At 49.8% G+C, this 22744-nt stretch overlaps 1 protein-coding gene across 5 annotated transcripts in view; it reads left to right on the forward strand.

Moving 5' to 3' along the window:
• Positions 1 to 20339, forward strand: part of pde4a (phosphodiesterase 4A, cAMP-specific) — a 734216-nt gene extending 713877 nt beyond the window's left edge. For all 5 annotated transcript variants that reach the window (XM_087983115.1, XM_087983116.1, XM_087983114.1 and 2 more), the window contains 2 exons: positions 14223 to 14405; positions 14815 to 20339. In XM_087983115.1, coding sequence (XP_087839241.1) covers positions 14223 to 14405; positions 14815 to 15201 — 570 coding nt within the window. In that variant the 3' untranslated portion in view covers positions 15202 to 20339. The remainder of the gene's footprint in view (positions 1 to 14222; positions 14406 to 14814) is intronic.
• The last annotated feature ends 2405 nt before the right edge of the window (positions 20340 to 22744 follow it).

Genomic DNA, 22744 nt, shown 5'->3' on the forward strand with positions numbered 1-22744 from the left:
GAGTACGGACTGGGTTTCCCGTGTCAGAGAGTATGATCTGTGTGTCCAGTGTCAAAGTGTACGGACTGCATATCCTGTGTCAGAGAGTACGGACTGTGTGGCCACTGTCAAAGAGTATGGATTGTGTGTCCAGTGTCAGAGAGTACGGACTGTGTGTCCAGTGTCACAGAGTACAGACTGTGTGTCCCGTGTCAGAAAGTACGGACTGTGTGTCCAGTGTCTGAGAGTACGGGCTGTGTGTCCTGTGTCTGAGAGTACGGACTATATGTCCCGTGTCAGAGAGGACAGACTGCGTGCCCAGTGTCAGGGAGTACGGACTATGTGTCTCCTGTCTGAGAGTATGGATTGTGTGTCCAGTGTCAGAGAGTACGGAGTGTATGTCCCATGTCAGAGAATACGGACTGTGTGTCCAGTGTCTGAGAGTACCGACTGGGTGTCCAGTGTCAGAGAGTACGAACTGTGTGGCCAGTGTCAGAGAATACGGACTGTGTGTCCTATGTCAGAGAGTCCGGACTGTGTCCCCTGTGTCAGAGAGTACAGACTGTGTGTCCAGTGTCAGCATGTACGGACTGTGTGTCCTGTGTCAGAGAGTATGGACTGTGTGTCCCGTGTCAGAGAGTACGGACTGCATCTCCCCTGTCTGAGGGTATGGACTGCGTGTCCCCTGTCTGAGAGTACGGACTGTGTGTCCTGTGTCTGAGAGTACGGACTGTGTGTCTTGTGTCAGAAAGTACGGACTGTGTGTCCAGTGTCTGAGAGTATGAACTGTAAGCCCCGTTTCAGAGAGTACAGACTGGATGTCCCGTGTCAAAGAGTACGGACTGCATGTCCTGTGTCAGAGAGTACGGTTGGCGTGTCCCGTGTCAGAGAGTACGGATTGTATGTCCCCTGTCTGAGATTACGGACTGTGTGACCTATGTCAGACACTACGGACTGCATGTCCCTTGTCAGAGAGTACGGACTGAGTGTCCTGTGTCAGAAAGTACGGACTGTGTGTCCAGTGTCTGAGAGTACGGACTGGGTGTCCTGTGTCAGAGAGTACGGACTGTGTGTCCCGTGTCAGAAAGTACGGACTGTGTGTCCAGTGTCTGAGAGTATGGACTGTGTGTCCTGTGTCTGAGAGTACGGACTATATGTCCAGTGTCAGAGAGTATGGACTGTGTGTCTCCTGTCAGAGAGTACGGACTGTGTGTCCCGTGTCAGAGAGTACGGACTGTGTGCCCAGTATCAGACAGTACGGACTGTGTTCAGTGTGAGAAAGTACGGACCGTGTGTCCTGTGTCTGAGAGTACGGACTGTGTGTCCTATGTCTGAGAGTACAGACTGTATGTACCGTGTCAGAGAGTATGGACTGGGTGTCCCGTGTCAGAGAGTATGGACCGTGTGTCCAGTGTCAGAGAGTATGGACTGTGTCCAGTGTCAGAGAGTACGGACTGTATGTCCCATGTCAGGGAGTACAGACTCTGTGTCCCGTGTCAGAGAGTATGGACTGTCTGTCCCGTGTCAGAGAGTACAGACTGTGCGTCCCATGTCAGAGAGTATGGACCGCGTGCCCAGTGTCTGAGAGTACGGACTATATGTCCCGTGTCAGAGAGTACAGACTGCGTGCCCAATGTCAGTGAGTACAGACTGTGTGTCTCCTGTCAGAGAGTACGGACTGAGAGTACCGTGTCAGACAGTATGGACTGTGTGTCCTGTGTCAGAGAGTACGGACTGTGTGTACTGTGTCAGAGAGTACAGACTGTGTGCCCAGTGTCAGAGAGTATGGACTGTATGTCCCATGTCAGAGAGTAAGGACTGTATGACCCGTGTCGGAGAGTACGGAGTGTGTGTCCAGTGTCAGAGAGTCCACAGTGTGTGGTCCGTGTCAGAGAGTACAGACTGTGTGTCCCGTGTCAGAGAGTACAGACTGTGTGTCCCGTGTCAGAGAGTACAGACGGTGTGTCCTGTGTCAGAGAGTACGGACCATGTGTCCCGTGTCAGAGTGTACGGACCATGTGTCCCGTGTCAGAGTGTATGGACTGTGTGTCCCACATGAGACTGTACTGACTGTGTGTGTCCCCAGTCTGAGAGTCCGGACTGTGTGCCCAATGTCAGTGAGTAGGGACTGTGTGTCCCCTGTCTGAGAGTAAGGACTGTGTGCCCAGTGTGAGAGAGTACAGGCTGTGTGTTGCATGTCAGAGAATACTGACTGGGAGTCCCGTGTCAGAGAGTACGGACTGTGTGTCCACTGTCTGAGGGTACGGACTGCGTGTCCCCTGTCTGAGAGTATGGACTGTGTGTCCCGTGTCAGAGAGTACGGACTGTGTGTCCCGTGTCAGAGAGTATGGACTGTGTGCCCAAATCAGAGAGTACAGACTGTATGTCCTGTGTCAGAGAGTACGGACTATTTGTCCCGTGTCAGAGAGTACAGACTGTGTGTCTAGTGTCAGAGAGTACGGACTGTGTGTCCAGTGTCTGAGATTACGGACTGTGTGTCCCATGTCTGAGAGTACGGACTGTGTGTCCAGTGTCTGAGAGTACGGACTATGTGTCCAGTGTCAGAGAGTCCGGACTGTGCCACCCCTGTCTGAGAGTACGGACTGTATGTCCTGTGTCAGAGAGTATGGACTGGGCGTCCCGTGTCAAAGAGTACAGACTGTGTGCCTAGTGTCAGAGAGTACGGACTGTGTGTCCTGTGTCAGAGAGTACGGACTGTGTGTCCCGTGTCAGAGAGTACGGACTGTGTGTCCCGTGTCAGAGAGTACGGACTGGGCGTCCCGTGTCAGAGAGTACAGACTGTGTGCCCAGTGTCAGAGAGTACGGACTGTGTGTCCCGTGTCAGAGATTATGGACTGTGTGCCCCGTGTCAGAGAGTATGGACTGTGTGTCTCCTGTCAGAGAGTATGGACTGTGTGTCCCGTGTCAGAGAATATGGACAGTGTGTCCCGTGTCAGAGAGTATGGACTTTGTATCCAGTGTCAGAGAGTACGGAGTGTATGTCCCATGTCAGAGAATACGGACTGTGTGTCCAGTGTCAGAGAGTACCGACTGGGTGTCCAGTGTCAGAGAGTACGAACTATGTGGCCAGTGTCAGAGAATACGGACTGTGTGTCCTATGTCAGAGAGTCCGGACTGTGTCCCCTGTGTCAGAGAGTACAGACTGTGTGTCCACTGTCAGCATGTACGGACTGTGTGTCCTGTGTCAGAGAGTATGGACTGTGTGTCCCGTGTCAGAGAGTACGGACTGCATCTCCCCTGTCTGAGGGTATGGACTGCGTGTCCCCTGTCTGAGAGTACGGACTGTGTGTCCTGTGTCTGAGAGTACGGACTGTGTGTCTTGTGTCTGAGAGTAGGGACTATATGTCCCATGTCAGAGAGGACACACTGGGTGCCCAGTGTCAGAGAGTACAGACTGTGTGTCTCCTGTCAGAGAGTACGGACTGCGTGTCCAGTATCAGAGAGTACCGACTGTGTGTCCAGTGTCTGAGAGTACGGACTGTGTGTCCTGTGTCTGAGAGTACAGACTATATGTGCAGTGTCAGAGAGTATGGACTGTGTGTCCTGTGTCTGAGAGTATAGACTGTGTGTCCCGTGTCAGAGAGTATGGACTGTGTGTCCCATGTCAGTGAGTATGGACCATGTGTCCAGTGTCAGAGAGTATGGACCTTGTCCAATGTCAGAGAGTACGGACTGTGTTTCCAGTATGAGAGTACGGACTGTATGTCCCGTGTCAGAGAGTACGGACTGTGTGTCCCGTGTCAGAGAGTATGGACTGTCTCTCCCGTGTCAGAGAGTACGGACTGGGTGTCCCATGTCAGAGAGTATGGACCGTGTGCCCAGTGTCTGAGAGTACGGACCGTGTGTCCTGTGTCTGAGAGTACGGACTATATGTCCTGTGTCAGAGAGTACAGACTGCGTGCCCAGTGTCAGAGAGTACAGACTGTGTGTCTCCTGTCAGAGAGTACGGACTGTTTGTCCCGTGTCAGAGAGTACGGACTGCGTGCCCAGTATCAGAGAGTACGGACTGTGTGCCCAGTGTCTGAGATACGGACTGTGTGTCCAGTGTCAGAGAGTACGAATGGCGTGTCCCGTGTCAGAGAGTACGGATTGTATGTCCCGTGTCTGAGATTACGGACTGTGTGACCAATGTCAGACACTACGGACTGCATGTCCCTTGTCAGAGAGTACGGACTGAGTGTCCAGTGTCAGAGAGTACGGACTGAGTGTCCTGTGTCTGAGAGTACGGACTGAGTGTCCTGTGTCAGAAAGTACGGACTGTGTGTCCAGTGTCTGAGAGTACGGACTGTGTGTCCTGTGTCTGAGAGTACAGACTATATGTGCAGTGTCAGAGAGTATGGACTGTGTGTCTCCTGTCAGAGAGTACAGACTGTGTGTCCTGTGTCAGAGAGTACGGACTGTGTGCCCAGTACCAGACAGTACGGATTGTGTGTCCAGTGTGAGAAAGTACGGACTGTGTGTCCTGTTTCTGAGAGTACGGACTGTGTGTCCCGTGTCAGAGAGTACGGACTGTGTGTCCCGTGTCAGAGAGTACGGACTGTGTGTCCCGTGTCAGAGAGTATGGACTGTCTCTCCCGTGTCAGAGAGTACGGACTGGGTGTCCCATGTCAGAGAGTATGGACCGTGTGCCCAGTGTCTGAGAGTACGGACCGTGTGTCCTGTGTCTGAGAGTACGGACTATATGTCCTGTGTCAGAGAGTACAGACTGTGTGTCTCCTGTCAGAGAGTACGGACTGTTTGTCCCGTGTCAGAGAGTACGGACTGCGTGCCCAGTATCAGAGAGTACGGACTGTGTGCCCAGTGTCTGAGATACGGACTGTGTGTCCAGTGTCAGAGAGTACGAATGGCGTGTCCCGTGTCAGAGAGTACGGATTGTATGTCCCGTGTCTGAGATTACGGACTGTGTGACCAATGTCAGACACTACGGACTGCATGTCCCTTGTCAGAGAGTACGGACTGAGTGTCCAGTGTCAGAGAGTACGGACTGAGTGTCCTGTGTCTGAGAGTACGGACTGAGTGTCCTGTGTCTGAGAGTACAGACTATATGTGCAGTGTCAGAGAGTATGGACTGTGTGTCTCCTGTCAGAGAGTACAGACTGTGTGTCCTGTGTCAGAGAGTACGGACTGTGTGCCCAGTACCAGACAGTACGGATTGTGTGTCCAGTGTGAGAAAGTACGGACTGTGTGTCCTGTTTCTGAGAGTACGGACTGTGTGTCCCGTGTCAGAGAGTACGGACTGTGTGTCCCGTGTCAGAGAGTACGGACTGTGTGTCCTGTGTCAGAGAGTACGGACTGTGTGCCCAGTACCAGACAGTACGGATTGTGTGTCCAGTGTGAGAAAGTACGGACTGTGTGTCCTGTGTCTGAGAGTACGGACTGTATGTCCCGTGTCAGAGAGTACGGACTGTGTGTCCAGTGTCAGAGAGTATGGACCGTGTGTCCAGTGTCAGAGAGTATGGACTGTGTCCAGTGTCAGAGAGTACGGACTGTATGTCCCATGTCAGGGAGTACAGACTGTGTATCCCGTGTCAGAGAGTATGGACTGTCTCTCCCGTGTCAGAGAGTACGGTCTGTGCGTCCCATATCAGAGTGTATGGTCCGTGTGTCCAGTGTCAGAGAGTACGGACTGTGTGTCCCGTGTCAGTGAGTACAGACTGTGTGTCTCCTGTCAGAGAGTACGGACTGTGTGTACTGTGTCAGAGAGTACGGACTGCGTGCCCAGCATCAGAGAGTACGGACTGTGTGCCCAGTATCAGACAGTACGGACTGTGTGTCCTGTGTCAGTGAGTATGGACCGTGTGTCCAGTGTCAGAGAGTACGGAGTGTGTGTCCCCCATGTTTGAGAGTACGGACTGTGTGTCCTGTGTCTGAGAGTATAGACTGTGTGTCCCGTGTCAGAGAGTATGGACTGTGTGTCCCATGTCAGTGAGTATGGACCGTGTGTCCAGTGTCAGAGAGTATTGACTGTGTCCAATGTCAGAGAGTACGGACTGTGTGTCCAGTGTGAGAGTACGGACTGTATGTCCCATGTCAGGGAGTACGAACTGTATGTCCCGTGTCAGAGAGTATGGACTGTCTCTTCCGTGTCAGAGAGTACGGATTGTATGTCCCGTGTCAGAGAGTAATGACCATGTGCCCAGTGTCTGAGAGTACGGACCGTGTGTCCTGTGTCTGAGAGTACGGACTATATGTCCTGTCAGAGAGTACAGACTGCGTGTCTCCTGTCAGAGAGTACGGACTGTGTGTACCGTGTCAGAGAGTATGGACTGCGTGCCCAGTATCAGAGAGTACGGACTGTGTGCCCAGTATCAGACTGTACGGACTGTGTGTCCCGTGTCAGAAAGTACGGACTGTGTGTCCAGTGTCAGAGAGTACGAATGGCGTGTCCCGTGTCAGAGAGTACGGATTGTATGTCCCGTGTCTGAGATTACGGACTGTGTGACCAATGTCAGACACTACGGACTGCATGTCCCTTGTCAGAGAGTACGGACTGAGTGTCCAGTGTCAGAGAGTACGGACTGAGTGTCCTGTGTCTGAGAGTATGGACCGTGTGCCCAGTGTCTGAGAGTACGGACCGTGTGTCCTGTGTCTGAGAGTACGGACTATATGTCCTGTGTCAGAGAGTACAGACTGCGTGCCCAGTGTCAGAGAGTACAGACTGTGTGTCTCCTGTCAGAGAGTACGGACTGTTTGTCCCGTGTCAGAGAGTACGGACTGCGTGCCCAGTATCAGAGAGTACAGACTGTGTGCCCAGTATCAGACAGTACGGACTGAGTGACTCGTGTCAGAAAGTACGGACTGTGTGTCCAGTGTCTGAGATACGGACTGTGTGTCCCGTGTCAGAGAGTACGGACTGTGTGTCCAGTGTCAGAGAGTACGAATGGCGTGTCCCGTGTCAGAGAGTACGGATTGTATGTCCCGTGTCTGAGATTACGGACTGTGTGACCAATGTCAGACACTACGGACTGCATGTCCCTTGTCAGAGAGTACGGACTGAGTGTCCAGTGTCAGAGAGTACGGACTGAGTGTCCTGTGTCTGAGAGTACGGACTGAGTGTCCTGTGTCAGAAAGTACGGACTGTGTGTCCAGTGTCTGAGAGTACGGTCTGTGTGTCCTGTGTCTGAGAGTACAGACTATATGTGCAGTGTCAGAGAGTATGGACTGTGTGTCTCCTGTCAGAGAGTACAGACTGTGTGTCCTGTGTCAGAGAGTATGGACTGTGTGTCCCATGTCAGTGAGTATGGACCGTGTGTCCAGTGTCTGAGAGTATGGACCTTGTCCAATGTCAGAGAGTACGGACTGTGTTTCCAGTATGAGAGTACGGACTGTATGTCCCGTGTCAGAGAGTACGGACTGTGTGTCCCGTGTCAGAGAGTACTGACTGGGTGTCCCATGTCAGAGAGTATGGACCGTGTGCCCAGTGTCTGAGAGTACGGACCGTGTGTCCTGTGTCTGAGAGTACGGACTATATGTCCTGTGTCAGAGAGTACAGACTGCGTGCCCAGTGTCAGAGAGTACAGACTGTGTGTCTCCTGTCAGAGAGTACGGACTGTTTGTCCCGTGTCAGAGAGTACGGACTGCGTGCCCAGTATCAGAGAGTACGGACTGTGTGCCCAGTATCAGACAGTACGGACTGAGTGTCTCGTGACAGAAAGTAAGGACTGTGTGTCCAGTGTCTGAGATACGGACTGTGTGTCCAGTGTCAGAGAGTACGAATGGCGTGTCCCGTGTCAGAGAGTACGAATTGTATGTCCCGTGTCTGAGATTACGGACTGTGTGACCTATGTCAGACACTACGGACTGCATGTCCCTTGTCAGAGAGTACGGACTGAGTGTCCAGTGTCAGAGAGTACGGACTGAGTGTCCTGTGTCTGAGAGTACGGACTGAGTGTCCTGTGTCAGAAAGTACGGACTGTGTGTCCAGTGTCTGAGAGTACGGACTGTGTGTCCTGTGTCTGAGAGTACAGACTATATGTGCAGTGTCAGAGAGTATGGACTGTGTGTCTCCTGTCAGAGAGTACAGACTGTGTGTCCTGTGTCAGAGAGTACGGACTGTGTGCCCAGTATCAGACAGTACGGATTGTGTGTCCAGTGTGAGAAAGTACGGACCGTGTGTCCTGTTTCTGAGAGTACGGACTGTGTGTCCCGTGTCAGAGAGTACGGACTGTGTGTCCAGTTTCAGAGAGTATGGACTGTGTCCAGTGTCAGAGAGTACGGACTGTATGTCCCATGTCAGGGAGTACAGACTGTGTATCCCGTGTCAGAGAGTATGGACTGTCTCTCCCGTGTCAGAGAGTACGGACTGGGTGTCCCATGTCAGAGAGTATGGACCGTGTGCCCAGTGTCTGAGAGTACGGACCGTGTGTCCTGTGTCTGAGAGTACAGACTGTGTGTCTCCTGTCAGAGAGTACGGACTGTTTGTCCCGTGTCAGAGAGTACGGACTGCGTGCCCAGTGTCAGAGAGTACAGACTGTGTGTCTCCTGTCAGAGAGTACGGACTGTTTGTCCCGTGTCAGAGAGTACCGACTGCGTGCCCAGTATCAGAGAGTATGGACTGTGTGCCCAGTATCAGACAGTACGGACTGAGTGTCTCGTGTCAGAAAATACGGACTGTGTGTCCAGTGTCTGAGATACGGACTGTGTGTCCAGTGTCAGAGAGTACGAATGGCGTGTCCCGTGTCAGAGAGTACGGATTGTATGTCCCGTGTCTGAGATTACGGACTGTGTGACCAATGTCAGACACTACGGACTGCATGTCCCTTGTCAGAGAGTACGGACTGAGTGTCCAGTGTCAGAGAGTACGGACTGAGTGTCCTGTGTCTGAGAGTACGGACTGAGTGTCCTGTGTCTGAGAGTACGGACTGAGTGTCCAGTGTCAGAGAGTACGGACTGAGTGTCCAGTGTCAGAGAGTACGGACTGAGTGTCCAGTGTCTGAGAGTACGGACTGAGTGTCCTGTGTCAGAAAGTACGGACTGTGTGTCCAGTGTCTGAGAGTACGGACTGTGTGTCCTGTGTCTGACAGTACAGACTATATGTGCAGTGTCAGAGAGTATGGACTGTGTGTCTCCTGTCAGAGAGTACAGACTGTGTGTCCTGTGTCAGAGAGTACGGACTGTGTGCCCAGTACCAGACAGTACGGATTGTGTGTCCAGTGTGAGAAAGTACGGACTGTGTGTCCTGTTTCTGAGAGTACAGACTGTGTGTCCTGTGTCTGAGAGTACGGACTGTGTGTCCTGTGTCTGAGAGTACGGACTGTGTGTACCGTGTCTGAGAGTACGGACTGTATGTCCCGTGTCAGAGAGTATGGACCGTGTGTCCAGTGTCAGAGAGTATGGACTGTGTCCAGTGTCAGAGAGTACGGACTGTATGTCCCATGTCAGGGAGTACAGACTGTGTATCCCGTGTCAGAGAGTATGGACTGTCTCTCCCGTGTCAGAGAGTACGGTCTGTGCGTCCCATATCAGAGTGTATGGTCCGTGTGTCCAGTGTCAGAGAGTACGGACTGTGTGTCCCGTGTCAGAGAGTACAGACTGCGTGCCCAGTGTCAGTGAGTACAGACTGTGTGTCTCCTGTCAGAGAGTACGGACTGTGTGTACTGTGTCAGAGAGTACGGACTGCGTGCCCAGCATCAGAGAGTACGGACTGTGTGCCCAGTATCAGACAGTACGGACTGTGTGTCCTGTGTCAGTGAGTATGGACTGTGTGTGTCCCATGTTTGAGAGTACGGACTGTGTGTCCTGTGTCTGAGAGTATAGACTGTGTGTCCCGTGTCAGAGAGTATGGACTGTGTGTCCCATGTCAGTGAGTATGGACTGTGTGTCCAGTGTCAGAGAGTATTGACTGTGTCCAATGTCAGAGAGTACGGACTGTGTGTCCAGTGTGAGAGTACGGACTGTATGTCCCATGTCAGGGAGTACGAACTGTATGTCCCGTGTCAGAGAGTATGGACTGTCTCTTCCGTGTCAGAGAGTACGGATTGTGTGTCCCGTGTCAGAGAGTAATGACCATGTGCCCAGTGTCTGAGAGTACGGACTGTGTGTCCTGTGTCTGAGAGTACGGACTATATGTCCTGTCAGAGAGTACAGACTGCGTGCCCAGTGTCAGAGAGTACAGACTGTGTGTCTCCTGTCAGAGAGTACGGACTGTGTGTACCGTGTCAGAGAGTATGGACTGCGTGCCCAGTATCAGAGAGTATGGACTGTGTGCCCAGTATCAGACTGTACGGACTGTGTGACCCGTGTCAGAAAGTACGGACTGTGTGTCCAGTGTCTGAGATACGGACTGTGTGTCCTGTGTCTGAGAGTACGGACTATATATCCCGTGTCAGAGAGTACGGACTGTGTGCCCAGTGTCAGAGAGTACAGACTGCGTGCCCAGTATCAGAGATTACGGACTGTGTGTTCCGTGTCAGAGAGTATGAACTGTCTGTCCCGTGTCAGAGAGTACGGACTGGGTGTCCCGTGTCAGAGAGTACGGACTGCGTGCCCAGTGTCAGAGAGTACGGACTGTGTGTCCAGTGTCAGAGAGTACGGACTGTGTGTCCAGTGTCAGAGAGTACGAACTGTGTGTCCACTGACAGAGAGTACGAACTGTGTGTCCAGTGTCAGAGAGTCCGGACTGTGTGTCCTGTGTCTGAGAGTATAGACTGTGTGTCCCATGTCAGTGAGTATGGACCGTGTGTCCAGTGTGAGAGAGTATGGATCTTGTCCAATGTCAGAGAGTACGGACTGTGTTTTCAGTATGAGAGTACGGACTGTATGTCCCGTGTCAGAGAGTACGGACTGTGTGTCCCGTGTCAGAGAGTATGGACTGTCTCTCCCGTGTCAGAGAGTACGGACTGGGTGTCCCATGTCAGAGAGTATGGACCGTGTGCCCAGTGTCAGAGAGTACGGACTGTGTGTCCTGTGTCTGAGAGTACGGACTATATGTCCTGTGTCAGAAAGTACAGACTGCGTGCCCAGTGTCAGAGAGTACAGACTGTGTGTCTCCTGTCAGAGAGTACGGACTGTTTGTCCCGTGTCAGAGAGTACCGACTGCGTGCCCAGTATCAGAGAGTACGGACTGTGTGCCCAGTATCAGACAGTACGGACTGAGTGTCTCGTGTCAGAAAGTACGGACTGTGTGTCCAGTGTCTGAGATACGGACTGTGTGTCCAGTGTCAGAGAGTACGAATGGCGTGTCCCGTGTCAGAGAGTACGGATTGTATGTCCCGTGTCTGAGATTACGGACTGTGTGACCAATGTCAGACACTACGGACTGCATGTGCCTTGTCAGAGAGTACGGACTGAGTGTCCAGTGTCAGAGAGTACGGACTGAGTGTCCTGTGTCTGAGAGTACGGACTGAGTGTCCTGTGTCAGAAAGTACGGACTGTGTGTCCAGTGTCTGAGAGTACGGACTGTGTGTCCTGTGTCTGAGAGTACGGACTATATGTGCAGTGTCAGAGAGTATGGACTGTGTGTCTCCTGTCAGAGAGTACAGACTGTGTGTCCTGTGTCAGAGAGGACGGACTGTGTGCCCAGTATCAGACAGTACGGATTGTGTGTCCAGTGTGAGAAAGTACGGACTGTGTGTCCAGTGTCTGAGAGTACGGACTGTGTGTCCTGTGTCTGAGAGTACAGACTGTATGTCCCGTGTCAGAGAGTATGGACTGGGTGTCCCGTGTCAGAGAGTATGGACCGTGTGTCCAGTGTCAGAGAGTATGGACTGTGTCCAGTGTCAGAGAGTACGGACTGTATGTCCCATGTCAGGGAGTACAGACTGTGTATCCCGTGTCAGAGAGTATGGACTGTCTCTCCCGTGTCAGAGAGTACGGTCTGTGCGTCCCATATCAGAGTGTATGGTCCGTGTGTCCAGTGTCAGAGAGTACGGACTGTGTGTCCCGTGTCAGAGAGTACAGACTGCGTGCCCAGTGTCAGTGAGTACAGACTGTGTGTCTCCTGTCAGAGAGTACGGACTGAGTATACCGTGTCAGAGAGTACGGACTGTGTGTACTGTGTCAGAGAGTACGGACTGCGTGCCCAGCATCAGAGAGTACGGACTGTGTGCCCAGTATCAGACAGTACGGACTGTGTGTCCTGTGTCAGAACGTACGGACTGTGTGTCCTGTGTCAGTGAGTATGGACCGTGTGTCCAGTGTCAGAGAGTACGGAGTGTGTGTGTCCCATGTTTGAGAGTACGGACTGTGTGTCCCGTGTCAGAGAGTATGGACTTTGTGTCCCATGTCAGTGAGTATGGACCGTGTGTCCAGTGTCAGAGAGTATTGACTGTGTCCAATGTCAGAGAGTACGGACTGTGTGTCCAGTGTGAGAGTAAGGACTGTATGTCCCATGTCAGGGAGTACGAACTGTGTGTCCCGTGTCAGAGAGTATGGACTGTCTCTTCCGTGTCAGAGAGTACGGATTGTGTGTCCCGTGTCAGAGAGTAATGACCATGTGCCCAGTGTCTGAGAGTACGGACCGTGTGTCCTGTGTCTGAGAGTACGGACTATATGTCCTGTCAGAGAGTACAGACTGCGTGTACCGTGTCAGAGAGTATGGACTGCGTGCCCCGTATCAGAGAGTACGGACTGTGTGCCCAGTATCAGACTGTACGGACTGTGTGCCCAGTATCAGACTGTACGGACTGTGTGTCCCGTGTCAGAAAGTACGGACTGTGTGTCCAGTGTCTGAGATACGGACTGTGTGTCCTGTGTCTGAGAGTACGGACTATATATCCCGTGTCAGAGAGTACGGACTGTGTGCCCAGTGTCAGAGAGTACAGACTGCGTGCCCAGTATCAGAGATTACGGACTGTGTGTTCCGTGTCAGAGAGTATGAACTGTCTGTCCCGTGTCAGAGAGTACGGACTGGGTGTCCCGTGTCAGAGAGTACGGACTGCGTGCCCAGTGTCAGAGAGTACGGACTGTGTGTCCAGTGTCAGAGAGTATGGACTGTGTGTCCCGTGTCAGAGAGTACGGACTGTGTCCAATGTCAGAGAGAACGGACTATGTGTCCAGTGTCAGAGAGTACAGACTGTGTGTCCCATGCGAGAGAGTATGGACTGTGTGTCCCGTGTCGGAGAGTACGGACTGGGTGTCTGTTGTCAGACAGTACAGACTGTGTCCAATGTCAGAGAGTATGGACCGTGTGTCCAGTGTCAGAGAGTATGGACTGTGTCCAATGTCAGAGAGAACGGACTATGTGTCCAGTGTCAGAGAGTATGGACGTTGTATCCAGTGTCAGAGAGTACGGAGTGTATGTCCCATGTCAGAGAGTACCGCATGTGTGTCCAGTGTCAGAGAGTACGGACTGTGTGTCCCGTGTCAGAGAGTACGGACTGTGTGTCCTGTGTCAGAGAGTATGGACTGTGTGTCCCGTGTCAGAGAGTATGGACTGTGTGTCCTGTGTCAGAGTATGGACTGTGTGTCCTGTGTCAGAGACTAGGGACTGTGTGTCCCATGTCAGAGTGTACGGACTGTGTGTCCTGTGTCGAAGAGTACGGACCATGTGTCCCGTGTCAGAGTGTATGGACTGTTTGTCCCACGTGAGACTGTATGACTGTGTGTCCCACATGAGACTGTACGGACTGTGTGTGTCCCCTGTCTGAGTGTCCGGACTGTGTGCCCAGTGTCAGAGAGTAGGGACTGTGTGTCGCATGTCAGAGAGTACTGACTGTGTGTCCCGTGTCAGAGAGTACGGACTGTGTGTCCTGTGTCAGAGAGTACAGACTGTGTGTCCCGTGTCAGAGAGTACGGACTGTCTGTCCCGTGTCAGAGAGTACGGACTGCGTGTCCCCTGTCTGAGGGTACGGTCTGCTTGTCCCCTGTCTGAGGGTACGGACTGTTTGTCCCGTGTCAGAGAGTACGGACTGTGTGTCCCCTGTCAGAGAGTATGGACTGTTTGTCCCGTGTCAGAGAGTACGGACTGTGTGTCCCGTGTCAGAGAGTACGGACTGTGTGTCCCGTGTCAGAGTGTACGGACCGTGTGTCCCGTGTCAGAGGGTACAGACCGTGTGTCCCATGTCAGAGAGTACGGACCGTGTGTCCCGTGTCAGAGAGTACGGACCGTGTGTCCCGTGTCAGAGAGTACAGACCGTGTGTCCTGTCACATATGTGCTGCTTACGTGAAGAAGTGTTGAAAGATGCAGATTCAATGATTCTCTAATAACCATATCTGAGCTCCCACTCGATCCCCTGAGTTTAGTTCCCATGGTTACTCAGAGTCGGTATGTTTGTGTTGCTAGGTGATGAGAAATATGGTTCACTGTGCTGACCTGAGTAATCCTACCAAACCACTGGAGTTGTACCGGCAGTGGACAGATCGCATCCTGGAAGAGTTTTTCCGTCAGGGAGACAAAGAAAGAGAGCGCGGCATGGAGATCAGCCCAATGTGTGACAAACACACAGCCTCAGTGGAAAAGACGCAGGTATTTACTGAAACAAGGGAGACGTTATGTATGAACAACTGAGCCATGTATTTCATTTAGCCTCAGCACTCCCGAGTTATTGGAGACTTCTGCTGTCCTCCTCCTTCTGTCAAACAGTATTTGAGTATGAGCACAGGTTGTCGTGCACCCATCAGTTGAAGATCGGGCTGGTTCTCAGTGTCAGTCTGGTTATAAATGATCCCAAATCCAGGTTTCCCCTCATGAGGACCACAATGTGGGACAGTCAGCAAGATCTGCTTCTCCCAGGAATCTCGGTCCTGAATAACTATGTCCACAGCAAGGAGAGCATAGGGAGAGCAAGGTAATGGGGGGAGAAGCCAAGGAAGATAAGTGCTCAGGGGTTGGAATAAGGTTTATTGTCTCTGATGCCATTCTCTGTGCCTTGCAGGTGGGATTCATTGACTACATAGTGCACCCACTGTGGGAGACATGGGGTGACCTCGTGCACCCTGATGCCCAGGATATCCTGGACACACTTGAGGACAACAGGTACTGGTACCAGAGTATGATCCCACAGAGCCCCTCACCACCACTGGATGACCCCAGCCAGGGAGAAGAGGTTTGCACTGACAAGTTCCAGTTTGAACTGACACTGGAGGAAGAAGAGGAATCAGATCGATCAGACAAGGAGAGAAACAGCACAGGAGAGGAGGAGACAAGCTGCCACAGCTCAGAAGAGACCATGTTGTGCACAGCTGAGGCACAGGAAGACAGCAGCACCAAGGAGGGACAAATAGGCACCACAGCCAAGGACACATCTTCTGTAGAGTCATAAAAGAGGGAGAACAACCCTTGTGCAAAACAGATGAAATTTGTCCATTCTTGGAGACATACGCATCATCTGTGATTGGAATCCAGGTCTGTGGGTGGATTCCAACATCAGAGCGCCCGAAAACTGAGCAAATTCAGTATGGGAAGGGGACAGGAGATCAAAGCATTCTTTGGTTTGAACCTTTAATACGGTGAGAAGAAGTCACTTTGAAAGAGTGTGTACCTCAATCTCCCCCCAGCCCAACAGCAGTGAAAGAAACAGTCACAACCTGGGTAAACGAGAGACTTCCAACAAGAACCAGGTGGACCCACCGAAGCTCCCTCTCCCCCACATTGTTTCCATGACAAGGAATCTGTTTCTCTGAGTGTGACAGGGTCTGGGAACTGCGTGCCTTTTCTAGAATTATCTACAAGCTTTGTCTTTGTAGTTAAGTCAAGCAATGATTTGTTTTATTTTTAATGTTATATTTTACGTACTGTTTCTTATAAGTTATTCCGCAAGGTTCTAGAAAGAGCCAGATCAATGGAACATAAGCCGGTGGATATGAAGTGAAACTGGTTGCAAACACTAAACTCTGCTCCTCACTTTGTGAAGTCTTCCTCTAACCTTCTTTTGCACAATATGGCAATATCTTTGGGACTTTTTAAAATAATTTATGTTGTAGAGATTCTGTGGTGCGCACAAGTTGCTGCACTGGCTAAGGTTGGGAATGTTTCCTCGGTTTGAGGTTTCCTGTTCTCATGTGCCAGGAGGGTACTGCACTTTCATGTCTGTTAATGGCTTTGAGAGGACCAAGGCAAGATTTGGGCCCAGCTTAAAGCTAGGACCACCTTAAACATGCCTCCTGTCTTCTCCATTCTTGTCCTCTTTAGAAGGAGACGCTGAATCCCAATGAAATCGGTTTTCACAGTATCTCCAGCACCTACTTATCCACTCCTCTGGCGTCTGGAGGAAATGTAACCATGGGAATATTATAGCCATGTCCAGTTGTGTCTTCATTAGATACACATACATAAATATGTGTACACACACACACACTCACTCACTCTCACATACACCCACACAGTCACTCACTCTCACATACACCCACACACACACTCACTCTCACATACACCCACACACACTCACACAAACACACTCACTCTCACATACACCCACACAGTCACTCACTCTCACATACACCCACACACAGACACACACACACACACTCTCACATACACCCACACGCACTCACTCTCACATACACCCACTCACACTCACATACACCCACACACACACTCACATACACCCACTCACACACACACTCTCTCACATACACCCACACACTCACTCACTCTCAATACACCCACGCACGCACACACTCACTCTCACATACACTGGCTCACACACACACACTCACCCTCACATAACTCACATACACACACACCCACACAGACACACTCACTCTCACATACACCCACTCACACACACTCTCACTCACTCACTCTCACGTACACCCATCCACATACACACTCACTCACTCTCACACCTCACACACACACACTCATTCTCACATACACCCACTCGCACACACTCACTCTCACAAACATCCACACACACACATGCACTCACTCTCACATATACCCACCCACACACGCACACACACTCACTCACTCTCACATACAGCCACTCACACACACACTCACTCACTCTCACATACATCCACCCCACGTACACACATGCACTCACTCTCACATATACCCACCCACACATGCACGCACACTCACTCACCCACACAGACACATGCACTCACTCTCACATATATCCATCCACACACACAGTCACTAACTCACACACCCCACACATGCACACACACTCTCTCACCCACATTCAATCATTTTCACATAGACCCACTCACACACACACTCACTCATTCTCACATACACCCACCCACACATGCACACAGTGACCCCACATGCACACTTTCACTGACTCTCATATACACCCACACACACACACACGCATTCACTCACTCTCATGTACACCCACCCACACATTCACTCACTCTCACATACACCCACTCACTCACACACATTCACTCTGTAACATACACCCACTCACACATACCCACTCACATATACCCTCACACACACACTCACTCACTCTCACATATACCCATGCACGCACATGACTCATTCTCACATACACCGACTCACACACACTCACTCTCACATAACTCACAAACACACACAGTCACACTCACTCTCACATACACCCCCACACATACTCACTCACTCTCGCGTCCACTCACTCACACACACACACTCTCACTCATTCTCACATACACCCACCCTCACACACACATTCACTCAGTCTCACATACACCCACCCTCACACACACATTCACTCAGTCTCACATACATCCACACACACACATTCACACACACACATTCACTCACACACATTCACACACACACATTCACACACACACATTCACTCACACACATCCACCCACACACACACATCCACACACACACATTCACCCACACACATTCACTCACATGTTCTGATTACTATTGAGGTGCAAAGTAAATCCTGAATCTGGAATGTTTTAATTCTCTGTCCCAGAATCATGTGAGGGTTCTGTTCTAAACCAGAATTTTCATTTATTTGTTTCTTTAATTAAACCAAAGGCAGGACATGAAGCTGTGCTCTTCTGGTTTGCTGTACAAGGTCAGTATAAGTTTGATTTTTGTTGCCTTAAACTCAGTTTGCGCTCGTAAGAGAACTCTGTACCGGCCAACTCTCAGTCCCGGAGATGAGATTGGTGTGATGCCATAGGGATTCCCTCCTGTGCCAAGAGCCAAGCTATTGGAGTCTGCCAGAATTGCCAATATACAGCTGTTATCACCACCATAAATGCTGCATTCAATCAAGATACAGTTCATGGAAATTAATGTTGTCTTGAGTTCCAGAACCAACACACACAGAGCATGAAATAATGCATACTCTTCCCATAACAACCCTCACTTCAAATCATACAATACTCAACCCATCCAGCCTCTGCTTTCTCTTTAAAGAACTATCCAATTGGTCGCACTCATCTGCTCTTTCCCCTTAGTTTTTCAAGAATTTACCTCATTCACTTTTGAAGTTACTTTAATATCTGCTCCCACTGCCCTATTGGCTAGCACATTCCAGATCAGAATAACTCACTGTGTTAAAAAAAAGGTCTTATCTCCACTTGTTCTTTGGTCTTTAATCTGTGCCCCAGTGTTACCTGCCCACTGGAAATAGATTCCTGCTAATTTCCTTGACCAAAATCTCTCATTACCATCGTGCTCAAAGTCAGGTCAGCCAAGGGTTAAACAGCTTTCTCTCTGTGGTCTTTAGGGCACTGATGTGATCCATCATCTGACAGTTGGAATAGCTCTGTCACTATAAAGCCCATTACTAAAGCATTAGGATCCTGCTACAAACTTATCCCCAAAGGAATTATCATCATGAAGTTACAAATAATTGAGACAACTCATGCCCCCCCCCCCCCCCCACCCCCCACCTTAGCTGAACAGACAAGTACCAGAAACACCAGCTGGGGATAAAGTGGCCATTCTGAACAGTCTTCACCAAGCAGCCAAGATCAGGCACAGCTCTGTAATTCTTGTACAGTTTTTTCTTAGTTTTTATTGTTCACAATTTTATTTGTTTGGTTCTGGTTTGTACATAATGTAATGTTTGTAAATGATTCTCTAAAGCAGTTATGATATGGAGGCTGAAAGATAGTACTGAGGAGAAGAAATGATAATTCCTTTGTATTATAATGTGATATGTATTGCCCTTGGAAACTGTCACCTACGTTCAGCCAGTGCTGTTCCTCAAGTAAGGGACTGGGCAAAAAACTATTTTAAATGTGTCACCATCAAATACTCACTCATCCATTTACTGTGATGGAGGAATGGTTACAAATAAGAGATTGAATCAGACAATACAGATCCGACGAGACTCCTTTACAATCTAAATTATGCTCTGAATGTGAGATATTATTAACAAATCGCAATAGGCAGAGCAATGCAAAAAATACAACCATCTTTTCCAGTGCAGATATCCCATTAAACTGATTTTCAGCTTCACCTCATCTTGTCCATTCCTCCACTTGTGAACAAAATACTTGCAATTGCCCCCTCACCCATTCCCTCCTCACTCATTCCCCACTCACCCTTTCTCCACTTGCTCAATCCCCCTCACCCATCCCAACCTGCTCATCCCCCCCCCCCCCCCCCCCCCACCCAATTTCCCAGTGTCTACCCTCCTTCATTCACCTCTTTTCCAACACTTGCCTTTGGCCATCACAAGCTTATTATTCCCCCTTGCTCATTCCCATCTTCCTCTTCCCATTCCCATTTCCCTACCCATTTCCCCCATACTCCTTTGCAACCCTCACCCATTCGTAGACTCTGAGCTATTCTAAACCTGGTTGGTCACATTGTTCTTTCTCTGAATCATGTTTTGAGAATTTTAAGAATATTGGAAACTGCAAACAAGAAATGGAACATTTTGTTGCGCCTGTGCAGTAATGTTCTCACACCAATCAAAGCATATACCAGCACATTAGTAAACAAGATGGTGGAGTCTCCAATGTTTCTGAAATGCAGCATCCAATGGGTGTATTAGCTCAGATTGTTCCAGTCAGACAGCCTGTGGTGAGGGTGAGATGTATAACACCCTGTATGAACCCAAACCTGTTTGGCTCTCACTATTTTTTCAAATGGAGAAACAGCTGACTCCAGCAAAACCCCAATTCACTGCGTCAGGTCTGAGCCACTGCACTGGCTCTATGCTCACTGCAATAGCAGTACATTCAGTTCCAGAATTAGTGAAACTTCATGCAATTGTCACAGACTACCTACAAAAGAATCTTCCAAAAAATATTTGGGCAAGATGGGTCATGGGTCAGCAGTGGTCAATGTTGGATGAATTTGAACATTTCTCTATCTGATTTTCAGTCCAAGGTGCCCACAGAATGCAGGATTCTCGAGGATGGTTTCATAAAGGAAACTGAGCACTTTCAACTTTCCATATTCAATAAATGGATCTATTGTACATTGTAGCATTAAATCGTACAGAAACATGTTTGAAAAACTATTAAAAATCACTTGAAATTACTTGTAACATTTGTATATTTGTGTGATAGTGCTCAGGTCCGACTCATACCCAGCTTTATATCTCAGTGTGCCTGAGGCTCAGATCGCTCTCAATCTCTAGCAGTGTTAGAAAGTGTTTCTATCAATAAAATAACACCCCATAAAATGTCCAAGGCCAAGCCCTCCTAATACGTACATTGTGGAATGTGTGATTTACTGATTTTTAGAATCATGCTTATTGAATGCGTAAGGAATTTCAGTCAATGAGAGAACCATGGGAAATGTCAAGGAATAAAAAGCACAAAGGAGGTCCAAAAGGTTTGTTGTAATTATTCTCTTTCATGGACTTACTGGTGACTATTCATCCCATCTCTACCTAGACATTATGGCTTACTGGGGTAGTGCACTGGAAATCAAGACCCTCTATTTCCAGTGTTTTCACAAAAATTAGATTTGATAAAAATAAGCAGAATTCCCCAATTTACCAGCCTTTTAGATCCAGGTTGACAGAAAGCACAAAGCAGATTTCTGTATTTAAATTATTATAATTCTAGTTACAGATAAACAAGTATGAACCTTTGGAACACAACTCTATTAGTTAGAGTTCTAACTCCTAATAAAACTCCCCTTTATGCACATATACATGCTGAAAAAATTGTGTTATAAGTAGAGAGAAAGAGTGGGAAGGCAGTGTTTCATGTCCATATTTTGTTGAGATGATCATTTTGGCTTGTCAGGACTTACTCAAAAAGAATCTGACTTATTGGTTAAAGCAACAATTTGCAGCAGATGATTAGGAGAAATAAATTGGCCTTTTCCCTGCAGAGTGAAAGTCAGCTCCTTCCATTTTGGAAGCCCGGAAGATTCTGCTCCTCGATACTTCATAATCAATCCGTTCAGACATGTTTTTACACACCTCTGGAGTTGGTGGGACTTGACCCCAACCTCCTGACTCAGAGGTAAGAACACGAGTATTGTATCACAGGAGCCCTTTAGGCTGCTGGCTATATCATTCACACCCAGAAGCAGTTCAGGTAATTGGGAACCAATCGCAAATGGTTGTTGGCAAGTGGAAAATCTCTCTGATCGATCCACAGACCAATCAACTACTTGTTGCTGACAAATCATTACAGAGCCTGTAATCTCCCCCACTGTTCAAGCAGCAGTGTAAATAGCAATCACAATGAGAGCCAGGTGACATTTTTAAACAATACAGTAAGCTTTTCAACAGTACTTAGTTTTGAAAACAATCTCCACCTACCTCGACACTGTCCTATCCCCCCTAGTCCAGGAACTCCCCAAATACGCTTGAGACACCATCCATGCCCTTCACCTCCTCCAAGACTTAAGTTTCCCAGCCCCCACCACTTCATCTTCACCATGGACATCCAATCCCTCTACACCTCCATCAAGCATGACCAGGGCCTCCAAGCCCTCCATTTCTTCCTCTCCCGACATCCCCAACAGTATCCTTCCTCCGACACTGGCATTCATTTGGCTGAACTGGTCTTCAACCTCAACAATTTCTCCTTCAAATCCTCCCACTTCCTCCAGACCAAAGAGGTAGCTGGTATGGGCCCCAGCTATGCCTGTCTCTTTGTTGGCTACGTAGAACAGTCCATCTTCTATAGTTACACCGGCACCACTCCCCACCTCTTCCTCCGCTACATTGATGACTGTATTGGCGCCACCTCGTGCTCCCACAAGGAGGATGAGCAGTTCATCAACTTCACCAACATATTCCACCCCGGCCTTAAGTTCACCTGGACCATCTCTGACACCTCCCTCCCCTTCCTGGACCTCTCCATCTCCATTAGTGACGACCGACTTAACACTGACATTTTTTACAAACCCACCAACTCCCACAGCTACCTGGATTACACCTCTTCCCACCCTACCTCCTGCAAAAATGCCATCCCGTATTCCCAATTCCACCATCTCCACCGTATCTGCTCCCAGGAGGACCAGTTCCACCACAGAACTCACCAGATGGCCTCCTTCTTTAGAGACCACAATTTCCCTTCCCACGTGGTTGAAGATGCCCTCCAATGCATCTCATCCACATCCAGCACCTCCGCCCTCAAACCCCACCCCTCCAACCGTAATAAGGACAGAACCCTTGGTCCTCACCTTCCACCCCCACCAACCTCCGCATAAACCGCATCATCTACTGACATTTTTGCCACCTCCAAATGGACCCCACCACCAGGGATATATTTCCCTCCCCATCCCTTTCCGCTTTCCGCAAAGACCGTTCCCTCCGTGACTACCTGGTCAGGTCCACACCCCCCAACAACCCACCCTCCCATCCTGGCACCTTCCGCTGCCACCGCAGGAATTGCAAAACCTGTGCCCACACTTCCCCCCACCTCCATCCAAGGCCCCAAAGGAGCCTTCCACATCCGTCAAAGTTTTACTTGCATATC

Source organism: Chiloscyllium plagiosum, unplaced genomic scaffold (assembly GCF_037043375.1).
Source record: "Chiloscyllium plagiosum isolate Xiang-an unplaced genomic scaffold, Cpla_swu_hap1 HiC_scaffold_45, whole genome shotgun sequence".
Lineage (NCBI taxonomy): Eukaryota > Metazoa > Chordata > Chondrichthyes > Orectolobiformes > Hemiscylliidae > Chiloscyllium > Chiloscyllium plagiosum.